Consider the following 24,311-nt stretch of genomic DNA (forward strand, 5'->3'; position numbering starts at 1 on the left):
TCACCAACTCATTGCTGAAAATAATTGCATTTGAAAAGGATATTTTGCATTTGTAATTAACTTTTTTTTTTTTTTGCAATGGACTATATTTTTTTTATAAATATAAAGCACCTTGCTACACCATGAAACTGGCAAAATCTGAAAGGTTGGGTACAATAAATGGTATAACGAGGATAGAAACCCATACTAAAATGTATGAGATTTCTAAACCTGAAGCCAATCAATTCTTATATAATCCCTGCAGCAGGGCTGAAGCCCTGCATGTGAAGAGTGTTTCTTTGTTTTATTTTTGTAAATAGTATTGTGTTTATGTATTTATGTATATAATTTTGTGTTTCCAATGTAAATCTTTAATGGAGAATCTCACGACATCTAACTGCTGTTGGGTTGCGGGGAGGAGCAGCTAGTGTTTGCTAGTTATGGATCCCTAACCAGCAGGTAGGTGTTTCTAGTGGAGCATCAGGTATATAAAGGTCCCGGTTATACACCTCTGGGCTGCTGGAAAGCCATACAATTGAGTCGTGGCTGCTGAAAAGCCACAGGACTCAGAGTGCTGCTGCTGCAAGATAACAACTGTCTGTGCTGCCGAAAAAAGTGGATTTGGGGAAACTAAGCGATCATCTCTTGTGATAACCGTGGGGTCGGGAGTTGGTTGGGGGTCTCTTCTGGGAGAAGGAAGCGACAACGGCCAGCGATTGTGTGTATATCCGGAGTTGGGTGAACTGTCCAAGGGCCAGAGGGTTAGCTTTGGGATAGTAGATTCCACCAGTATAGGCAGACAGGTGTATAAGTGCAAGCCATGTTCACAGCACCTTTTATTTGTAGTTTTTGTACAGTGTTTTATTTGTATTTTTTGTACAGTGTTTCTTTTATTTGTAGTTTTTGTACCTTGTTTTAGTTGTAGTTTTTGTACATTCTAAATATGTCCTCTGCGAGCCACCATCACTGGCAGTGTCATGTGAATCGAGTGTTAATGTAAATAAGCCATGTGCGCCTGTGGGCTGTGTCAACTGCAATCTCTATCTCCTGTCTGTGAGAATACCCACACCCTGTATTCTCCACTGTCACAATCCCATTTTAGAGTTAATGCAGAGTGCAATAAAATACAGAAAACATGGTAGGATTGCGACCTCTTATGTAAAACTGATTCGTGTTAGAGATTTTTCCATCACTTACATGAATATGATGAGACGTGCATACATCGGGCAAAAAAAAACAAACAAAAAAAAAGCACAACTTTTTTTAAACGTCTTCATTTGGGTCATTGGTCTGGTGTTTGAAACACAAGTTGTTTTGGCTCAGCAGAGAATGTTACTGAGTGCAATTTGAATACGAGCATGTGCACATTGAGCCCTGCAGTCAGTATATTACTTCTAAAATGATGCATCACTAAGAGAGCCGGTCCATATTTACAAGTAAAAACTGAAAGTTTGAGATGCAACTTTGTATGTTATGTATGTATGTATGCATTTCAGAGATTTCAGTTGCACAACTATTATAGTTCAATGTACCATGTAAAGTATTGTTTTTTCCTTTACACTGCCCTGTAGCAATGTGTATATCCTCACGGTTGTACTGTATGTCACATCTACCTCGCTTGTGTTTCTCATTTTTCAATACAGCTTTTAGATGCGGAATACAATTCCTTGGAAACCTTGCTGTGGGTAACCAAGACTGTAAAGATGACATTTGGAAGCACACTTTCCCAGATACTTTCTTGTAAGTATTTATGAAGGAGTATTTACCACAGTGTATTTAGATCATGCATCCTCTAGCAACAATGTTGGTGCTCTGGTTGAAATGAGTGGTGCATTGTGGGAAAATTAAGCAAGCATTGTTTCAAGAGGGAGGGTAATCTGAATATACTGCAAGAAATGATCTTTCTCTGGGTCAGCGCTCCCAAGGAAAAGTTGAGAAATGTATTTGCCAGGTGCTTTATGACCCCTGATGTATAGGGTGACCAGATAGCAAGAGTGAAAAATTGGGACGCCTTCAGTTGGTGCGGGGAGGATAGAAACCTTGTTTAAATGAACTACTGTACAGTGCAAGTGACGCAAACTATGTATCTTTCTTCTGTAGACAGGCTTTTTTTTTTTTTTTTTTAATTCCTTCGCCTTCCTGTGTGCCTTGCAAAAAAAAAGTAGAGAAATATAATTAAAAAACAAACAACGCTGTTAACTTTATTTACTGTTCAGATGACAACGATCAGCCCATAAATGCGTCTGTACTGGCTTTTCTGTGACCTGTACTGTACAGTAAGGCGTGGGACAAAGTCAGTGCTGCATTGTTTAGATTTAGGTTGCTAAAATCTAGTTTTCAGCATTAGATGTAAAATATCACAAATGGACGACAAAGCAAAACAAGTATATTTCGGCTGAGGATCGTGTCAAGTCATTTCCCAATGAAACTATACATGCAGATGGAGGTAATTGTATTGCGCATCTTGTAATGTGACTTAAAGAAAATACGATCGATCCCTGTTTAGATTCAGAATCACACATTAAACAAAAGGCTACTAAAGAGGCTGCAGAACAGAATGTAAAATAAACAACAGCTTTCAGCAAACAAACTGCAAAGTCAGCACAGACAAATAAGCATTCTTGTGTTGGTTGTACCCAAGTTAAATCAGCACTACAGGTACAATCAAGCACAGCTACCTCGGTTCAAACAACCTGCTGTTTACTTTTTAAACGCAGTTAGAATTTTAGACTCAAATATAGGCAGGTTTTCTTTGTTTGATTCGGTACTGATAAAATAAATTCCTAGATGGGACAAATAACATGACAATGATCGTGCTGCATATATGGACTTTATTAAAGAATGCCAGATACCTTTAGGTAGCCGAGTTTTGGGACTGTTTCTAATTGATTTCCAACCAATTCAGTGGATGCAGACATACAGTCTATGGGCAGGTCCACAACACACAGAAAATGTCAGCAGCAACTGCTGGGAGATGTTGCATGCTTGCTTTTCACAAGTGACAGCACTCTGTTTCAGTAAGGAAGCAAGTACCATGATTTTTAGGCTTTTACAGTGCTATGAAATATTATCTAGGTGTATTTAATGTTTAAACAGGTCCGTGAAATGTCTGTGAAATCCTAATTATAATCCTCATCCTAACTGGATGGCTTGGCCATATGCATAACATCCTTTATGCCGATGACATAACTGTAGAACTCCTTGCAGCACATGCTGAAATTCATTTTTACGTTTGAGCTTCGATTACTTGCGCAAGCTTCAATTCACAGTCGCAATAAATAATAATAATAATAATAATAATAATAATAATAATAATGTTGTATCCCACTGGTGTGATGCTTCACATCCAACTCGCCTCTGTGTAATGCCACGCTCTTTTTTTACACAATTTATAAAACGCCTTTGCATATGATGTGACTCCAGTCCCCCCCCCCCCCCCCCCCACTGTATTCAGTACCTGCACTGTTTGCTTTTCAGTGACAGGCTCTTCACAATACCAGCCACCATGACACTTCGCCAGTAAAAGCAGAAGCACCAAGTAAAACACATGATGCATACTGCATCAGATGACTGCAGATTAACGTGATTGGATAGCATAGATGCAATGCAAAAAACTCACTCAAACAACACGCCCATAACCAGTAGAGTATCCTGTTGCACCGGATAGTTGCACTGGAGAGACAGTACAGCAGCCACGTATATGACATTTCCTAACAAGAAAATAACAAAATAATATTTTACGCCCTTTATTTTCAACATTTACTGGAAAAATTGGGACAAATGCTGTCCCGACAGTACCTCAATCGGGACGCAGGACAAAGACCCTAATATCGGGACGTTTGGTGACCCTACTACTGATGTATGAATGAAATAACAAAACAATCTTGATTATGCTTAAAGATGTATTGCTGCAGTATGGACAACACAGGATACAGCAAAGAACAAGTAAAGGGTTTTTGTAAACACTGCACGGTGTTCCGTAACAATAGCAAAATTATCATTTACACAGATGTGTTGAAAATGCTTTTATTTTATTTGTGCTTTCTTTGCAAATAAGTAAAAACAGTAAAATGCCATTTAAGCATTTCTATGTGCATTTGGTTTTTCACAAATCCAGAAACAATCCAAAAATGCCTTGTTCCTGCAAATGAACTGAACATTGTTAGAGTTTGAAAGTGATCTAGATTGGGTTCCAGAGATACTCATCTGGTAAAGGCACTGGCAGGTGGTGTGCTGGGTGAGTCATAGAGTCAAGAGAAGCACAGACTTAATTTCACATGATCAAAAAAAAGCTAAAAAAATTAAAAAGAAGGGACATGCAAATAATGGCCTAACATTCAAAACAAACAACAAGCCAACTGAAAAAGTGACTTACTAACTTTTTATAAAAGGTTTACAGTAAAAAGTAACCTTACGGCTATGGCCAAAAGTTTTACATCACCCTATAGAATTTATATTTACTTCATAATTTCTATTTACTATTTATATTTGCTTCATAAAATTGAATAAATCCTTCTGGTTACGTTAACATACCACTTTGTAGTTTTCCATATTGTTAACGAAAAACTGAAAAATGACAAATTGAAAAATGTGACATTTAGAAATATAACATTAAATACTGTACTACTATTATGGCTTCCGATAGACTTTTGCAATATTTTGATTACATAATGTTAAATTGAAAGATCTAAGTTATGTTCATATAGTTTGTTTGTTTATTATGTCATAATCCTAAAATTCTAGTTGTTGCAAACCTTTTGGCCATAGCAGTAAGTAAAAGGCTTAAAATAAAAATTAGGATCATGTATTCCAAGATTTATGACAATAGATGTTAAAGCCTAGAGAAAAGATACACAATGATGTTTCCCATGTGAATCAGCATTTCATAATGTGGGTCAATGTGACCACAAAAGAGTATCCATTACTGTGTTTCTTTCCATATCATATTAACCTGTGTTGTGTCTGTCTGTCTGTTAAAGGAACTTACTCGACCACAGTGATGAGAAGGCTGTAGCCTATGCCTCCATGGTGCTGTTTACCTGTCTGGACGGAGAGAAAGTGGGAGAGATGTTGCTGATTGAAGGGGGACTTGCAGTAGCTGTCAGACTCATCAGACTCTGCAGGAAACAACCCGAACTGGACTGGGCGTAAGTTTGAATTGCTGACTGTACATATGAAACTGTTCAGAGACACATTGCATTGCATTCTGGTCATTTGTTTTTCCATAAGTCCGATTTAGTTTTTTAGGTGCTTGTGAAAGGTGGTGAGCTGAGCTATATTTTTTTTCAAGGTAAAAATGGTTTATTTAATGACAAATCATGTTCTAAATATAAATATTTCACAATAAAACATTTTTTAAAGCATCAAAAATTGCCTTTTCATGTTCAAAATCTATAATTATTCTTTACATTTTTGCGACAAAGCTTTTAAAAGGCGATCATATCTAGCTTTCCTTTTATGATCCACAGCAATATTGCACATAGACCAGAACATAATGTCAGACACATTTAACCCTTTGTGGTCCTATGTCAGACCAGGTCTGACATTACAATTTTCCCTTTCCAGTCCGATGTCAGACCCTGTCCGACATCATCAAAAAGTCGTAAAGCACAGGTCTCTAGTAGTTTTTTTCACCGGAAAAAGCAGAGAAAACCTTTCAATGGCCCAGTGAGACCGACAGGAGCTGAATGAAGCTAAAAAAAAAAGGGTCATATCTGAGCAATAGCGCTAACCCCTGCACCACAGAGATAACACAGACACATAACAAAGGAGGTAGCTGCTTCCGCATCCAGCACTCAAAGAATATCACAAACATTTGCCGAGCTTTTTAAGATGTTAAAGTAATAAAATAATGACTTGGATCGCATTATTGAGGAGTTTTGGTGATAAAACGAGTGATCAGGAGAGGATTTATCAGTATGCATGTCTATAAAGAGGTATGTGAAAAATACAGTGAACAAAGGGTGGGGCTTGGCTGGAGAGACAGTACTGAGTGTCCTTTTGCGATTCAATGCCTTTTAAACCTGTTTTACGCTGAAAAAAATAATAATTAAAAGCGTGTGTAAAATAAACAGCATGTGTGAAAATAAGTTGGAACTGACGCGCCTGACAAGCGCTGAATAAATGGACTGCAAAGGGTTAAACTAAAAGGCAAAAGAAAAGAAATGCAATGCTGCTAAACTGTAGCACTGACTGATGGTGACATAAACCAGCTGTGCTCTACAGGAGCTGTAAAAAAAAAAAAAAAAAAAAAAACATACAGCAAAGGCAGAATCCTTTCTACATGTGCTATTCCTTAGCATTGGATTACATTGTGCTTACATTAAGTAAACAAGGCAGAATAACCTATATTCAAATCAATGAAAAAGAGATCACTGGAGGCAGTGTTTAATGTGCATGCATCAACAAGTGTCCACATACTTTGAGAAAACAGTTGATGCTGCTCTTTTACATTAAATACAATTCCCTGGTGTCCTTTTACTACATTCTTACATCGTTTGGGCTTTTATTCATTCTACTTTTTTTTTTTTCTGAAAGCAGACAGTAATGACTAATGTGTTCCCCCAGATTGTTTACAGCCCCAAAGGTAATTTTATTTCTGTGGCTTCCTTCCCCGTTAAACCATGCTTGCCACTACATCAGTCTGTGAGCCAAGTAGATTCAGATTCTGCTACAGAATTACTCGGTTTTTCATTTGGAGACATTACCGAGTTTAAAATAATTGTAGCTAACAAGATACTTCCATAGATGTTCGCCATCCATTCATTATAGTCTCAAATGTGCAGTTTTGAAAGAAACGCATGCTTTAGCAAACATGCATTTTGATTTTAAAACATGATAGCTGGTACTATGCCATGCAGCATTTAAAGATTTTAAGACAAGGTTGTATAAACATGGGATCAAGTTCAGTTTGCTTTACCCAGCCAGGCTCTGTGTTACTTTTAAGAGACAGAACTTGATCTTCTGTTGCTGCTGGAGGCCAAAGCTTTTTATAAAAATCAAGTTCTCCAGTCCTTGGATGTGAACGACACTTCACTCTTGATTACAGCTAAGTGGGAACAACAATTTGTTTGGAATGCTTTTTTTTTTTTTTAACTTCAGGGACTAAAAACCATACTGAGTTATGTGGGACGGTTCGGGGCTCAAACTAAGTCATATTTTGAACACTTACCAGCTCTTTGGCCTAGCAATGTGTGTTGCTTATTTTATATTTGAAAATGGTATGTTTTGCAAGTAAATAGCTACTTCTATAATAAATTCTAATTTGGAATATATCGTTTATGAAACAATTTCGTAGAAAGAAGGGGAAAAAGTCTGCATTTAATTTAGTTTGCTGTCATTGCTAATATTGTAGCTACTGTTATTTTTAGAATGTTTATTTTTATTTTTATTGTTTTTATTGTTGCAGTATGAGATAGTATTTGATTTATCGCAGTCTTGCAATTTGGAGAAGCTAAGTAGGATCTCTCCTCTGTTTGTTTTTTGATGTGTGCTTTAACGTGGTGCAGACCCAGGATACGAGTACTTTAGTACACAAGTATGCGTTAAGCTGACTATAGTTGGTAGCATGCTCTACTTTAGTTTGCCAATTTATCACAGGTCCTTAATGTGGGGTGGATGTGTCAGTGGGATGCTGGCCCCCATTGATTGAACATTTATAATATTTAATGTAAGCATTTCAAGTAAGGGAGGAAGTGTGTGTGTGTCTTTACAGTCTTGGGCATCTCTGCATAGCAAGCTGTGATTGGTTTACTGAGGTTACGTGGACTGTGTTCACAGACTTGGTTCACAGACAACCGAACTCATACTGTGAAGTGTGAAATGTTTGATGGCAATATGGATATGAAAATGTTCTCTTATATTTATATCACAACTGATGGCATTATATCCCATAAGTGATTATATTTACTGTTAACCCAGACTTTCCTAAGTAGTTTACAGAAAAAAAAAAAGGAAAAAACTTGCTGTAAACCATAACATGCACCTTATTGCTATATGACACATACTCGGTTGTTTGTTGTTGGTGCAAGCGCACAGAGGGATGTGAACACCTTGAAAGCACGGAGAGATGAACAGCAGAGTGCATTGCTCTTTTGAAAGCATGGAGAGATGAACAGCGGCATGCATTGCTCTTCTGAAAGCATGGAGAGATGAACAGCAGCGTGCATTGCTCTTCTGAAAGCATAGAGAAATGAACAGCGGGGTGCATTGCTCTACTAAAAGCATTGAGAGATGAACAGCGGGGTGCATTGCTCTTCTGAAAGCATGAAGAGATGAACAGCGGCGTGCATTACTCTTCTGAAAGCATAGAGAAATGAACAGCGGCGTGCATTGCTCTACTAAAAGCATGGCGAGATGAACAGCGGGGTGCATTGCTCTGTTTATGTATACTCAGGTGCAAAGTCAGAGGCTGGTTTTGGCTCTGGGTCTTCATCAGGATCATCTTTTTTTCACAAAAAAAATCTTCTTTCAAAGTTGTTTTTTTCAAAACACCCCAATCACGCATCAAACTCTTCTTTACTTCTGGTGTCTGAATCAATCTTGTTTGTTGATGTATTTTGTTTCCAATAGTAGGAAGCAAGTTATACTACTATAAAATATAAACCCATTAATACTACAAATAAACTGCACCAAAATTAAATACTATATACACACCTTTTTATCACCAATAGTTTGCTACTGTATCTTCCATTCTTCTCGTTGCACTCACAGATGAAAGGGATGTTTGCGCGAAATGCGATTGGATAAGAATGTCACTAGACAAGCCCCCAAGCCCCCGACCTGCAAAACAAGTATTCCACTGCATCAACCCAGCCTATACAGCATGCATACTGACAGACCAGGCTGAAATAAACCCCATAGAATTGACTGCAAACCTTGACTTATGCAGGTATGGCAAGTGCTGTCTTTTGACATACCTGCATACGTCTTAAGTAGCTGAGGAACAGTCGCAAATGTATCATGGAAAGAGATCTACTAAATAATTAATTTAAAATAAGTGAACAGCTCTTTTTTATTTGGGAAAATAAGATTATTTGTATTCTAACATGCATTCTTGTGCTAAACACGTAGTCTTTCAAGATACGTTTTTATTCTGTAATATTAAGCAAAAATCAAGATGAGTGCTGAAATGACACTAAAGAGAAATGCTATACAAGGATTTAGCTCACAGTGCCAGGGCTCCACATCGCCCATCTCAGTTGGTCACTGACATTCAGTCTTCACGCTACTTTCACATGTCATAGCGCTCGCTTCATTAATGCAGGAATCCTGCGTGAATCTTGTTACTTTCATGTTGCATGTACTGTACATACAATAAAAATACTGTTAAATGAGGTTAATACATTTTAGGGTGGCAGTCTAGATCTACCACTGTTTATTCATTATAGTAGACCTCGTTATGGTAGTGGGAATGTGGCTTCAGGGGGGCAGCTTGTGTCACTGAAGATAAAACTGTTTTTGGGGATACAAACGTTATGGATGTGCTCAGTACATGGGTCATACGTGTATCCATTACCATTGTGGCAATTTTTACTATGAGTATTAGTAAAAGTCTGTTACTCATTACACTATGTTCTTATATGTACAAATACTTTAAATCAGATCCTGGCCACAATTGGGCATTTGAAAGTCAAGAGAGAGCCTGTCCATGTAAGATAGGAGGAGGGACTAGTGCTTTACAGAAAACACATTAGGTCTTCATAGTCCAATTCCTAAAACATTATAGTACTGTTTTGTCACTTTCTGAATGATAACGTGCATCGGCTATTAATTTTATGTCAGTTTTAGCCTTCCTCATTTCCTGAAAAGCCGTCCGAGTGTCGATATAGTACCGACTGTGGCATTTGTTGTCCGCAATAACTTGAGTAAGTTTTTACAAAACAACCTGAAACTTGTTAAGTCAATGCCCAGAACCATATTGAAAACAAGTTGGATCAGACGTTTATAAGTGGGTCAAATTTTCCGAACAAAAAAATCTCTAGGACCGGCCATCTTTTTTAAAGCCAGCTACCTCTAGTTAAGGAAAGAGCAAAAGTGTGGCTTTGTTTTTAACAGTGTTATCCTGAAGAAACCTAGACAGAACCATTAGCAGACCAGGCATGGGAACAGTCAGTAATTGTGATGTACACAGTCGTACTGATCTACTTATGAGCCACAGGCTAGGAAAAGACAAACCATTGTGATACCGTTGGTATGTAAACATATTAACATCACAGTGGCTTCCTTCTACCAGTGCAGCTGCCCCTGCACTACAGTAAAATTGTGAAATGTAATGTACCCCAGTATTATTTGTTGTTGAAACAGATGATTGCTCTTTAGACGAGTACAGTGCATAAAGCTTTGCAATGTTGGCATTTTTTTGCAATAAAACAAGGAATGCCATGTCCAGCATTTTGCTAACTCTCTAATGGTTTTTTGCATTTTCTGTTTTTCATTACAAAGGCAAAGTCATCAAGTAAACAAGTCAAACTGTTTAGCATGGTGCCTGTAAATGCAAACCACGCTCGTAATGTGGAATATGTAATCTGAGCAGTGGAGAATATCGGTGTACAAACTTAGCAAATGTATTTGCTCCACATGTTGAATAATGTAACAAACAATTTCATAAGCCATACACAGCTTTCAACATTTTGAGAAATAGGCATGTGGACTGCATTGTACTGTACAGTGGCTTTAAAAAACACATCTTTAACTCTCATTAGCCTAACAACTTTCTTACAAATCATTAAGTGTTCTTCTGCAGATTGTTTTGTATTTCAGTTTATTTTCTCTTTAACTTGCTACCACACTATAGATTCACTCCCAGTGCAAGAGGTTTTAAGACCCCACCTGAAACATGAAACTACCTTTGCTGCACATAGGCATTTATACAGTGGGTTTAATAGAAAAATTTATTTATTGCATGTAGTGCTTTTTAAACAGAAGTATTGCAAAGCACTGTACATAGCATAAAAAAACACAATACATTTGTATAGCATGTCACACATATAAATGCCATAATCAGACAATTTAAATAACAGTATACATAATAATAATAATAATAATAATAATAATAATAATAATAATAATAATAATAATAATAATAATAATACAAAAGCAGCAATTTTAAAGTTACATTAACCCTTTGCGGCCCTATGTTGGACCAGATCCGACATTACAATTTTGCCTTTCCAGTCCGATGTCGGACCCTGTCTGACATTATCAAAAAGACGTAGAGCACAGGTCTCTAGTCATTTTTTCTCCAGAAAAAGCAGAGAAAACCTTTCAATGGCCATGTGAGACCAATAGGAGCCGACAGGCGTATATCGTAGCCCCATGCACTACAGAGATAACACGGACATAAACACAGGAGATAGCTGTTTCTGCATCCAGCATTCAAAGAATATCACAGACATTTGCAGAGCTTTTTGAGATGTTATAGTAATAAAATAATTACTTGGATCACATTATTGAGGAGTTTGGTGATAACACCAGTGATCAGGAGAGGATTTATCAGTATGCACTTCTATAAAGAGGTATGTGAAAAATACAGCGAACAAGGGGTGGGGCTTGGCTGGAGATACAATACTGAGTGTCCTTTTGCGATTCAGTGCAGTTTAAACCTGTTAAAATTTAAAAAAAAACAAAAACAAAAAACAGTGCATTTAAAATAAACTGTGCTTGTGAAAATAAATTGGACCTGACAAGCGCTGAATAAATGGTCTGCAAAGGGTTAAAACCCACTAAGATAGGAAAGCCATTTTATAAAAGTGTGTTTTTAGTCTTGACTTGAAAACTGTAACGGTCCCAGCTTCCCTGACAAACAAAGGCAAAGCATTCCATGATTTGGGAGCAATACAAGAAAAAGCCCTACCTCCCGTGGTGATTTTGTTGACCCTAGGAATAACCAGCAGCCCCACATCCTGTGATCTCGGAGTGTGGTGAGAAGATATAGTGTCAGTAACTCCCGCAAAGAACAAGCTGCTAATCCATTCACGGCCTTGTAAATTAACAGCAAAATCTTAAAATCAATTCTATACTGCACAGGGAGCCAGTGTAAAGAGGCCAAAACAGGGGTAGTATGTTCACTTTTCCTGGTTTTATTCAGAATTCTAGTGGTGGTATTCTGAACAAGCTGAAAGCGGATACCACATGTTTTAGGATACTAGAAAAAAAGTGCATTACAATAATCCATTCTAGATGAAACAAAGTATTAGCCTTTCGGCATCTGACACTTTTTAGTAACTTCCCTAACATGAGTCACAAATGACAGATCAGGATCACAGGTGACCCCCCAAACTCTTCATTTCTAGTTTTAAGTTTTGATGAGATCAAGCTCATGTAATCCCACATTTCTTTTAGTTGGTTCTGTGAGCCCACTAGCATAACCTCTGTTATATCTGAATTCAACATTAGAAAATTCTGTGACATCAAATGCTTGATGTCTGTAAGGCTAACATATAGCTGGGTATCATCAGCATAGCAATGGAAGTTCACTCCATGTCTGCAGATAATGTTACCTAATTGTAGCGCATATAATGAAAACAACAAGGAACCTTGAATGGAGCACTGTGGAACACCACAGGCAATTTCCAAGGGCCTGAAACTCGAATATACCATTAAGAGTTAGACATTTTTGTAACTGAATTGCAACAACTCTCTGGAACCTTATCTAAGAGTGGTAGGTTGGAGATTGGCCTATAGTTATTGTGGACTTTAGGGTCCAAATGTTGTTTCTTAAGCACAGGCTTTACCACAGCTACCTTAAGTGCTGAAGGCAAATGTCCCCCGTACCGCAGTGAACTCACGGTACCTCGAGGCATGTCACAGTATACTGCCTTTATCGTGTGATGTAGCTTGGAGGTGTAAAACCAATACTTTCTTTTTCCAGCAGAGCATGCCAATGAGCTTTTAGGAATTTATTGGGCTGTTACCTGTTGTTCTTTAACAAGGTGATTTCTGGTTTAGTTTTGTGTATTTGAAATTAAATTGATCTGGAAACTAATGATGGTATGGAAGAGCCCTAGGCCATGTGAAAGAAATAAAAACTCAATTTCAACTTTGAACAATAAATATAATAATAAATACATAATTAAAATGTGCGACTCTACAAAAATAAATTCAGCAGTTATAGCTCTTCAAGCCAATTTGTAGTCTGCAGCCAAATTATAGGAAATATTTTGCACTTGTTGAAGGATACATTCAATACAAAATGATTTGAAGTTTAAAATCTTACTGTTTTTTGTTTTCTTTTTACAAAATAAGTATAGAGCAATTTTATATGCATGATGACCCACAACACGGTGTGCGGTAAGGCAAATCTTGGCACACTTCTGGGTGGTGGAAGGCACAGCCTAGAGCCTCATGACTCACAACATTCCCAGGCATGCGGTAGATATGTCTTACCCTACACCCTGTTGTGGGTTATTGCTTACATAAGTTTACATAACAAATACTAGTATTACTACCATTTACAAAATGGCAAAAAGATGACAATTCAATTAACTTCAGTGGCACAGCTTAAAGCCACAAGTCGGGAAATGTCATACCACCCATAACTGCTGCATCCAGGTTGGACTTGTAGCATAGATGCTGAGATGTAATGGGCAGAGTAGCATTCATTGGTAAGCAGAGCACTGAAAAGGGCAGAGGTAAGAACATTCATTTTAAAACCTTAAGCAACAACACCTTTTAAGAAGGAAACGTTTCACTGAAGGGGAGCTGTGAAAATCATTTTGAAACTAAAGCCCCTTTCACGCTGGCGCTCCTACCCAGGTCACAATCCTGCATAGTATGAAACCACGTACCTGGGTCATACTCAGAATGTGGTCGACACTCTTTGACCTGGGTCGAGCGAGACAAAATGCATGATGGCCGTTCGTAAGCGGCCGAAGTAACAAAAACAGGCATGACTGTGTGAAGGTTTCACTTCTGTAAACAACATTTCTGTTTATTCGGTTTAGCTGTATTTCTGTTGATTGAGACACCCTGTGAGCCAGATTGCGGCGGGGATGAAGAAACATAAATCAAGATTTGGGCTGAACATTTAAACCAGAGAAGCTTGGATGGAAGTGTCTGTAACAAGCTGCTTTCCAGGAAATTGCATACATGCATTTAGTTGCTTCTGTCACAAAGGTAGTCCCTGCTTTTTCAAAAATCAGTGTGAAATCCTGTAGCAGAACTGCATGACACCGGGTTACGACCCAGGTAAATCATGCCAGTGTGAAAGAGGCTTAAGCAATAATGACCAGGTATCTCTAGCAAGGATATAAATAACACATTACAGGTATCTGTATAATTAATAAGTAGGTCACCATGACGTACAGCCACAGCATGTAGAATATGTCACATAAATGCCAAAGTTTCCAAGATGTAGCCTTCAATAGCTCAACCTACCCGGTGTCGAAACATATATCGGCATGGACTACATTCAAAGTATGTGGAATAAATTGCTGCAATGAAAGTCAATGCAAAGATTTATCAAATTCGGCCAAGTGGTTACCACAATATGGCCTTCAATAGCTCAGCCAATCGGATGTCAGCAGTGTGAAAAAGCTAATCGGAGGCCAGAACACAGGGAAAAGTATGTCACCAAGATCGGCTTACTTCTAAGCACTTGTGCTGTTGAATGCCCATATCAAGTTTCATCACAACTGAATCCTCACGATTTACTGTAGTTGAAACAAACATACAGGTGTCTCCTCTGAGGTAGCAAAATGCATTTTAACACCACCCTTAATAAACATGTTGAAAGCGTTCAACAGCTATTGATCCGGTGAGCAGTGAAAAATAACTGCTCCCCTTATCACTGTCTAGTAGAATTTTGTTCTTGTTAAAGGTGTTGTTGCTAAGATTTTAAAATGCATGTTCTTGCCTCTGCCATTTTCACTGCTCCCCTTCCTGAATGCTACCCTGCCTGTCACATTTCTATATCTATGCTAAAAGCCTAACCTGGATGTAGCTGAGTTATTGGTGGGATGGCTTTTCCTGACTTGTCACTTCAAGCTGCACCATTGAAGTACATTTTAATTGTCATTTTTTTTATAAGGAATTTTCTGACTTTTTTGTGGCTTCAAACTTAAACCATAACTAGTTTTATAACTATGTTTTTTTTGGAAATGGATATGTAATATAGGCCAACATGTATCTGTACATGGCAGTGTGTTACCAATAAAACAAAAAGAAACGATCCAAAGTTACAGATCCCTAGATGGTGCTGGATCTTTCTTTTTATAGAGTATTTCATGGTGCTATGTACAGCAGTAGGAGGTTATAAAGGAACACATTTTAATGTCTGTCAGAATCATTTGATAAGGTTTTCATTATTCTGAGAAAATGTTGTAATTGTATGATATAGGAATAAGAATTACTGTAAAGGTTATTTCTTCTCTTTCAGAGTTTTAATTGTTACACAGCATTTTCTGAAATGCGCAGAACTGGTTGAAAAGATGTATGCAAAACTGAACAACCAAGAAAGGTAATCCCCATTCTCAAAAGTGTGTTCTTCTCCTGTGCTGTGAAGACCATTAAACTTACTAACTCACCCACTGCTTCACTATATATGGCATTTTACATTTCTGATGGCCTGTCGACAAATAATAGCTTTTTTGAATATTTTATAAGTTACAGCCCCAGAAAAAGATGTGTGTTTATATAGAAATAAACGTAACAAAGAAACTCTCAAAGTGTAGACATGTCTCCCAGTAAGACGTGCCTGTATTCTATTGTATAAATAAAAGCAAAAACAATCTCCAAAAGGGCCAAATAGATTACTTTTAACTGAATTGCATATATTTCTTACCATAAAGATCTATTTTGGGGGGACATAGGATAAGAAATGGCCGGTTGTCTTTTGTGTTTTATTAATTTATGTATTTTTGTATTTATTTATTTATTTAATTTTTTTGCTGTTTCATTTGAATGTATTCGAGTCTGCACTGGTTATTCATTTTAGATGTGGTATTCACATTGTCTTTTTTATTTTTCAGCCTGCCCAGATTACTTTTGGCCTTAATAACCCAGAACTGTTACTGGGAAATCAGGGGTCAGCATAAAGAGATTATATGTGACAGTTAACATGGTCAGTCAGTGGTCAGGATATACACTAATCTAACAACATTATTTTAATATAACAACATTTTTTTTTGTTTACTATTTTTTTTAATACAATGAAATATATCAACTAACCATTATTTCATAAACAAGAAAAAAGTGTACCTTAAAATAAAGCGTGACCCTTTTTTCCTTACCGAGTATCCTGTTCACATGACGATAAACATTTGTGGTTTTTAGGATCTGGGGAAAAAACAGAGTTCAAATGTATGTTTTTTTTTATGTTAGTAATGGTTTGAGATTAGTTGATTAACATTGTAACTCAGCCACAACTGGCAGTGATTTATGTAAGACTACAGAATCCTGCTTGGCGCCATCACTCAGTATGGCATTTAGAAAGAACATCACAAGCCAGGATCTCCAACAGGACAACGGCTTCTACATGTAAATCTGTAACATTTTCTATTGTGGAGCGTGACAGTCCACAAAAGTTTTGGTTGAAATATAGTTAGATACAGCATATGCCATTGCCTTTTAATCAAGTTTCTAATTTTCTGTAAGACGCGTACAGTAGCAACAAACCTTATTCAGATAGCTTACCTACATTTCAGGATGCACAGTTTTCTATAAACTTCTCTCTCTCTGTCTCTCTCTCTCCCCACACACACAGTGCCTTGAAAAAGTATTCAGCCCCAATCCCTTTTTTCACATTAAAGAGTATTGGATTCAGAATTTGAGATAGATTGAATTATGATTTTTTCCCACTGATCTATAAAGCCTTGAGCACACTTTGTAATTGCAAGCCTAAATTTGCTCAGGTGCAATATATATTACCTCAACAGGTCTCACCTGTGTAAGAAATTAGTGAATCACCTGCATTAAATTAATCTGTGAGGGTAAATACCACTCTCTCTGTATGGTCCCACAGTATGGTAGAGACTTTCAATAGAAAGAATCAAAATGAAGACGAAAGAGCATTCTAAGCAAGTCAGGGATGTGATTATAGAGAAGCAGAAATCTGGGGAATGGTACAATACAATTTCAAAGACATTGAATTTCCCTCGGAGCTCAGTGCAGTCCATCGTACAGAAGTGGGAAAAATACGAAACTACTACCACACTGTCTAGATCAGGCCATCCCTCTAAACTTAGTTGCTGGACAAGAAGGGCACTTCTTAGGGAAGCTACTGTGAGGCCAACTGTGACTCTGAATGAGTTACAGAAGTCAGTGGCTGCGGTGGACGATGATGTTCATGTATCAACAATCTCCAAGGCATTCCACAAAAAGGGCCTTTATGGGAGAGTGGCAAGGAAGAAGCCCTGACTAAAAAAAAACAAACGTATCCATGCCCACAAAGCGTTCGCAAAGCGTCACCTAGAAGATACTGCAGTTATGTGGCAGAATGTCTTGTGGTCTGATGAGACTAAAGTGGAACTTTTTGGCCTGAACGCTAAGCAGTATGTGTGGCGCAAATCAAACACTGCACACCAGCCAAGTAACACCATCCCCACCGTAAAGTATTGCAGTGGTAGCATTAAGTTATGGGGATGCTTTTCAGCAGCAGGGACTGGCAATATTGTCAGGGTTGATGGGAGGATGAATGGCGCACAATACAGAGAAATCCTGGATAAAAACCTGCACCCCTCTGCCAAAAAAATTCAAACTGCAGAAGAAGTTTGTGTTTCAACAGGACAATGATCCAAAGCACACTGCCAGAGCAACACTGGAGTGGCTTAAAATAAAGAAAATAGATGTCCTTGAGTGACCCAGTCAGAGTCCTGACCTTAATCCCTTTGAAAATCTGTGGCAAGACCTCAAAATTTCTGTCCATCACCATTCCCCAACTAACTAAAGTTAATAGAGACTTATCCGAAAAGACTACTGGCTGTAATAGCTGCCAGAGGTGGTTCAACCAAGTATTGACCCAGGGGGATGAATACTTAAAAAATGATGACATTTGAGTTTTTGAATTTTATTATTTTATTTCTTTTTTTTTTTTTTTGGGTGGGGGGGACTCTTGTGAAAAAGAATGTGTGACTCACAAATAAAAATGCCCAATCTAATGCATCAATACATCATACTCCACACTGTTAAGGGGAAAAAATTTGTTATTAAGAAAAAATTATATATTAAAAATACAAAACTGAAAGATCATAATTGGGTAAGTCACCACCCCCCTCAGTTAATACTTGGTGGAAGCACCTTTGGCAGCAATTACAGCTGTGAGTCTGTTGGGATCAGTCTCTACCAACTTTGCACACCTAGATTTGGCAATATTTGACCATTCTTTACAAAACTGTTTTTTTTTGGGCGCGTTGATGGACAGCAATCTTCAAGTCCTGCCACAAATTTTTGATTGGATTTAGGTCTGGGCTCTGACTGGGCAACTCAAGGACATTTGCCTTTTTGTTCCTTAGTGTCACAAAGATGGCTGGAGTGGGAGGTGTCAGACCAGAGCCAGGAAATAAGCAACAGAGAGGTGGAGTTTGGTGGAGCTGAGTGAATGCTTTTACTCAGCATTCAATAAATAAACAAACAGACAGAAAATAAAAAGGTTGTTACAATACAAAAAAACCCGGTGGACTTTTTTACATGTCGACAATTACTTTATGTTTTTTTGACCTGTAAACAAATCTGTTTTTGTTTGAGCTTCTTTGTTTTTTCAAGAAAATAATCAATATTCTCTCCCAAGAGAATGGAGGCAGAGGGTTCAAGGTGGGCTTTCTTGAGTAATGGCTTCCTTCTTGCCACCCTACCATACAGGCCAGATTTGTGGAGTGCTTGGGGATATTGTTGACACATGCATACTTTGATCAGTCTTGGTCTGTAGCTCTTGCAAAGTTGCCATTGGCTTCTTGGTAGCCTCTCTGATCAGTCTCCTTCTTGCTCGGTCATCCAGTTTGGAGGGACAGTCTGGTCTAGGCAGGGTCTTGTTGGAACATACCCTGTGGGACGACATCTGAAACACACACGCATTATATATATATAATATATATATGATATATATATAGATATATATTATATATATATATATATATATATATATATATATATATATATATATATATATATATATATATATATATATATTATATATATATCTCATCCCTATAGTATTATGAAGAAGAAAAATATGAACAGCTATAGTATTATGACATAGGAAAAATAAAATCAGTGGGCATCTGCTGTAAGATAATAAATGACCTTTCTATGTTCTAGAGGATCTACAAATATTGTAATGTTTTCCAGGCCTAACCCTATGAACATGTTGTGTTTTTTTTTTTTTTAAATCCAAAGGGACTACATTACAACAATAAAAATTCAATGGTTATATAGTTGTTTGGATTGACCCATGTTTCACAGTTTCATCAGGACTGGCACAAATTATTTAATAAAAAGCACTGTTTCTATTCTGTATTTACACTAAAAGAACAGCTTGCTGCACAACACCTTCAAAACAGACACAGTACCCAAATAATCATGCAACTAGCAGTCTACAGTTGTTTCCAAAATTAAGGCTGTACCCTGAAAAGGTTTTAAAACTGACCTGCTGTAATTCCATTTGAATGTCTTGCTGTTTGTCGTGCCTTTATTTCCCAGGATCACATTATTGGAACTAATAACTGCAGAGCTGGGGGAAGCTGGAGTGGGGACGCAGGAGTCTGCTGTTCCAGTTAGACTGGCTGAGTTCTTAGCATCTTGTTTCCAGGACAAGTGTAAGGTTGTGCTCACATTAGCTTCTGATTCCTCTGCTGCAAATGAGGTAATTTTGTGTATGTGTGTTCATCAATAGAATTAATGTTTATGTATGTATTTAGCATGTGCTGGACTAGCTGCAAAAATAATTACTAGTGTGGATAATTACATTTTCAGTGGCAGAGATACTAGTTTGCACTTTTGAGTTAAGGTCAGATTGAATATGCAACAATTCCCTGATCTTGTTTGACCGATGCTATGTTGTAAACATTATTTTTGAAGTCTTCCTGTTTTGCTTTCAGGAAGCCCTTATTGTGATAAGGCTGTTAGACATTCTCTGTGAGATGACATCTGATCAGAAAAAGTTCACTTTCCTGCAGTCATTCTCCGAGCTACTGAAAACCACTGTTGGTAAATAAAAAAAATTTTTTATATAATAGTTTAATACATCTTTCTTTTCATTCAGTTCCATTCACTATCTCTCAGATTTGTTGTTGGAAAGAAACACATGCAATATCAAACATGTATTTCCATTTTTTAACATGACAATAGGTGGTTCTTGGTTTGCTTTCCAATAAGTTGGTTAAACTTGCACTTCCTGAGTCATTTCACCTCAGCAGTTTCTCTAGGGAAGCATCTTACTTGCTGGAAAACATGTCAGTCATTAGGGGGAAGCAGCTTGTTGGTTATTGGCAGGAAAAAAAGGCCCTGAAGGAGTACAGATAATTTCACTCTCCAGGTTAGTTGCAAACTAAACCCGCACTAGAATTGAACAGTAATAATGTACTGTGCTTGTGAGTGTTGTACAGGCAAAATGAGGATGGCTGTTATGGACCAGAAAACTGAACCTCATTTTTACTGTACGTTTTTAGGGTCCTCATTTAAAAAAAAAAAAAAAAAAAAAAAAAACGGAACCCTTGTATGTTGACCATGCCCGTCTGCCTGTCTGTCCGTCCGTCCGTCCGTGTATCACACTATATCGGGTGAACTGGGTCATACACCTTTGATAGGCCTTTGGATTGCACTTGGCTATAATCCGATACATTTTCGATTTTATATCAATATTTTTTACCTTTTATATGCGCTCATTCAATTTATTACTTTAAGCAGTCCAGAAATATTACATCATCACTTTACGCCATATCCACCTAATGTGTATGAACAAAACGTGCTGTAGAGACAGAGAGCATTCAGAATCCATTCAAGTTACTTTGGGATGTAAAGGAAACGTATTGTTTATTATATAGACAATACACATGGCAGACAACTTCCCAAAGTAAAAAGCTGTGGGAAGATAGTTAAGCACCATTAGATCTTTGTGTCCCTCATGTAAAACCGAAACATGCATTAACTATCATGTCTGTCATCAACGTTAACCAAAATGACAAACAGGGTTGCAGCGTGATAATAACAGATGAGTTGCATGCCTTATGCTATTGGTTTGATCATATTTGAAATAATGTAAAAATGTAAATAGTGAAAGTGAAACTACTCATTCACTTTAGTATGTTGAATGGATTGTCTGCATCTTTTTCAAATCTTATTTTACTCTTCATGGTAAGTGATCTGTTAGTTTTTCGTTCGATTAACCTGCCATGATTTATTAGATTGTATTCTATGTGTATGTATCCAAGATTTTCCCAGGTTGCTATACATTTCAGGACCTGCAGTCGTATTATTATTATTATGCCCCCCCCCCCCCGCCGTGTGGCGTTCAAAGGCCAAAGTACTGTTAAATGCTCATTTTGTCCTGAGAGACCCAGGTTGATGGTGAATCTCCTCAGTTGTGGTGGAGTAGCACACAGTATTTATATTGAATTATGTTTTTTTTTACAATGCTGTATGTTTGTCACATTGTTAGTAAACAGTATCATAGTATGCAACACTGCCAAATGACTGTTCTTTGTGCTGTTGGTGTAACTCCACTTAATTTATATTAAAATCCCCATGCTGTCCACAACTGTCAGTGTAATCCATCTACATTTACACTGTTACATGGATGGAATCTGTGTTCTGTAAAGTACAACAAGTAGTATGTTAAATATTACAAAAGTGAAATTCTACTTTTCTTTTAACTATTTCGCTGATCCACATGTATGTCTATCACAGTCTACAATGTGAACATGGTAACTGTATTCACTTTACAACAAACTTATTTTATTTTACACTGTAGCCTCCTGTAGAGGTTTCAGAATACATTTAATTTTAACCTTGCACTTGTTGTGGGATTATGAGGACCCTCTGTATGTGCCTCGACTGGTTCAATTTAGTATTGATGTACTTTGTTTGATGAATTCTGCAGTAGCCACGGACTGTACATAAAATGAAATGCAGGATGACAGCTCTCTGCACAAAAACGTTTTGCCGGTGTGATGCTGAGGACTGCTCCTCGTATTTTAGTAATAATATCCAGTACAGGCATTTGAAATTGTGGATCAACAAGATATGCATTGTAGGACTGCAACAACTAGCTGACAATTTGTTTGTTTGGAGGGGTAATCAATGTTGGACCCCAGGCTGGAAAGCACAGTAGAGAGAATATCTTCCATTGAAGACCTAATACAGCTGCGGAATGAAATGAGCCCCTACAACCACAAGAAGCCGCTACGGGAGACCACAAAGCGTCCTCACCTGCTGTAGCGCAAGACATTGTTGTGGAGAGTAAGAGCTGGTTGCAAGTGGTGGAAGGCAGGAATGTCACAAAATATATCAAATAAGAAAGCAAATCAATTACACAAAGCAGCGAACTCGCTGTCTGTTATAGCACAAGCAAGATATGGGGCTGGATTTTAAGGCTACATTACGGTCTTATCTTTTCTGAGCCCTGTGCACTCTATGGTAGGTATCGGTAAGAGTTTTGCGAAAGAAACGTGAGATGTGAATTCTATTAATACAAACTATGGACTCTTCTTTGAATTACTGTAATGGATAATTAAAGTAAGTGAATATTGGTGGGACGAAGGACACTGCTTTAGCTCATGAGGCTCTAGTTTGGCTAGTATACATAACAAATATGAGCATGTCTTTACTTAAAATACTGGAATCAGATTAAATAAAATCAGTTACTTGGAGTAAATTTCTGAAGCGTCTGTTTTATATGTAACAAGCAGGCTGCATTTCTATACTCTTCCTGCATTTTGAAAGTTTAAATGCTAGGGCGTGACTGACTACACACAGTTCCCTATCTAGAATGAAAAGTAACCAATAGTAGGTATTTATCACCTAAAGACCAATGACCTGACTAATAGATCAAAGCTGCTCGTCGGAGCCTGTGACAAAGCCATGTTCACTGAGTTTAAGAATGTAATGTTAGAATAAGTAACGTCATTCATTTGCAGTCAGTGTGATACCCCCTGAAAATACATTTTACTCTGTGTTCAACATTAGATCCCTCACGCTAAAATGATTTATTAAATCCATACCTGGTGCATTAACTTGAAATCAATCCAAACAATACTCCACATGAAGTCAGCACACAGAATAGCCAATCACAGCAGTGATGTTTTAAAACTTTATTTTCAAACAAATAGATATGTTTCGGCTCGCAGGCCCGTCTTCAGTGTTTGAAATAAAAAATAAATAAAATTGCTACACCCTTTAAATGGTTGCCGGTCATCAATTAATCAGTTATTTTAACAATAAATAGCAGGTTTCTTATATACCAGTTACTAAACACTTATAAATAGGGGTCTACTTAAATCGTGGTAAATTTACTTATTTTTCACGGGTAGGTTGCAGAATAAATTAGGATTTCGTGGACATTTTGTGAACCTGTTTAAACATTAAATAAACCTAAGTAGACAGTATTTCAGAACACTATAAAGCCTAAAAATAGTGGTACTTGCTTCCTTACTAAAACAGAGTGCTGTCATTTGTTAAAGGCAAGCATGAGGAATCCCTTTGGCGTTGACTTGCCAATACATTGAGACTGCACGTTCTGCATCCACTGAATTGGTTGGAAGTTAAGGCATAGCTTTGCCAAGTTATACAGATGTGGAAATCGATTAGAAACAGCCCAAAAACTTATTTATCCAAGGGCATCTGGCATACTTTAATAAAGGCAATGAATGCAGCACGTTTGTTGTCATGTTATTTGTCCCATCCAATAATCTATTTTATTGGTACCGAGTCAAAACAAAGAAAACATGGTTATTCGGGTCTAATATTCCAACTGCGAAAAAGTAAGCAGCAGGTTGAAGCGAGGTGGCTGTGCTAGATCGTTTTAGTACTGATTTAATTTGCAGATATTAATTATTTTTGTCTGAGCTGACTTACCAGTTTGGTTTCTGAAAGCTGTTTATTTTACGTTCTGTTCAACAGCCTCTGTAGTAGTTTTGTTTAATGTGTGATTCTGAAGCTAAATAGCGGTCGATAGTATTTTCTCCAAAGACACATTAAGATATGCAAAACAATTACCTCAGTCTGCATGTACAGTTTCTTTGGGAAATATCTTGAAATGATCATCAGCCGAAATATACTTTGCTTTTTTTGTCGTCCATTTCTACTATTTTACCTCCAATGCTAAAAACTAGATTTTAGCAACCTAAATGAAAACAATGCAGCACCAACTTTGTTCAACCCCCTACTGCACTGTACAGGTCACA

The 24,311-nt window shown here is 37.5% G+C and overlaps 1 protein-coding gene across 6 annotated transcripts in view; it reads left to right on the forward strand.

The window, feature by feature from the left end:
• The window catches only part of atxn10 (ataxin 10), an 88,488-nt gene that overhangs the window by 23,301 nt on the left and 40,876 nt on the right, over positions 1-24,311 (forward strand). For 5 of the 6 annotated variants that reach the window (XR_005950617.1, XM_041255279.1, XM_041255276.1 and 2 more), the window contains exons 4-8: positions 1,623-1,719; positions 4,959-5,126; positions 15,356-15,436; positions 19,612-19,774; positions 20,010-20,118. Coding sequence is in view for 5 of the 6 variants with exons in the window: in XM_041255279.1 (XP_041111213.1) it covers positions 1,623-1,719; positions 4,959-5,126; positions 15,356-15,436; positions 19,612-19,774; positions 20,010-20,118 (618 nt within the window). In the remaining variant the exon portion in view is untranslated. The remainder of the gene's footprint in view (positions 1-1,622; positions 1,720-4,958; positions 5,127-15,355; positions 15,437-19,611; positions 19,775-20,009; positions 20,119-24,311) is intronic. The other variant, XM_041255278.1, reaches the window with a different exon arrangement.

Source organism: Polyodon spathula, chromosome 7 (genome assembly GCF_017654505.1).
Source record: "Polyodon spathula isolate WHYD16114869_AA chromosome 7, ASM1765450v1, whole genome shotgun sequence".
NCBI classification, from domain to species: Eukaryota; Metazoa; Chordata; class Actinopteri; order Acipenseriformes; family Polyodontidae; genus Polyodon; species Polyodon spathula.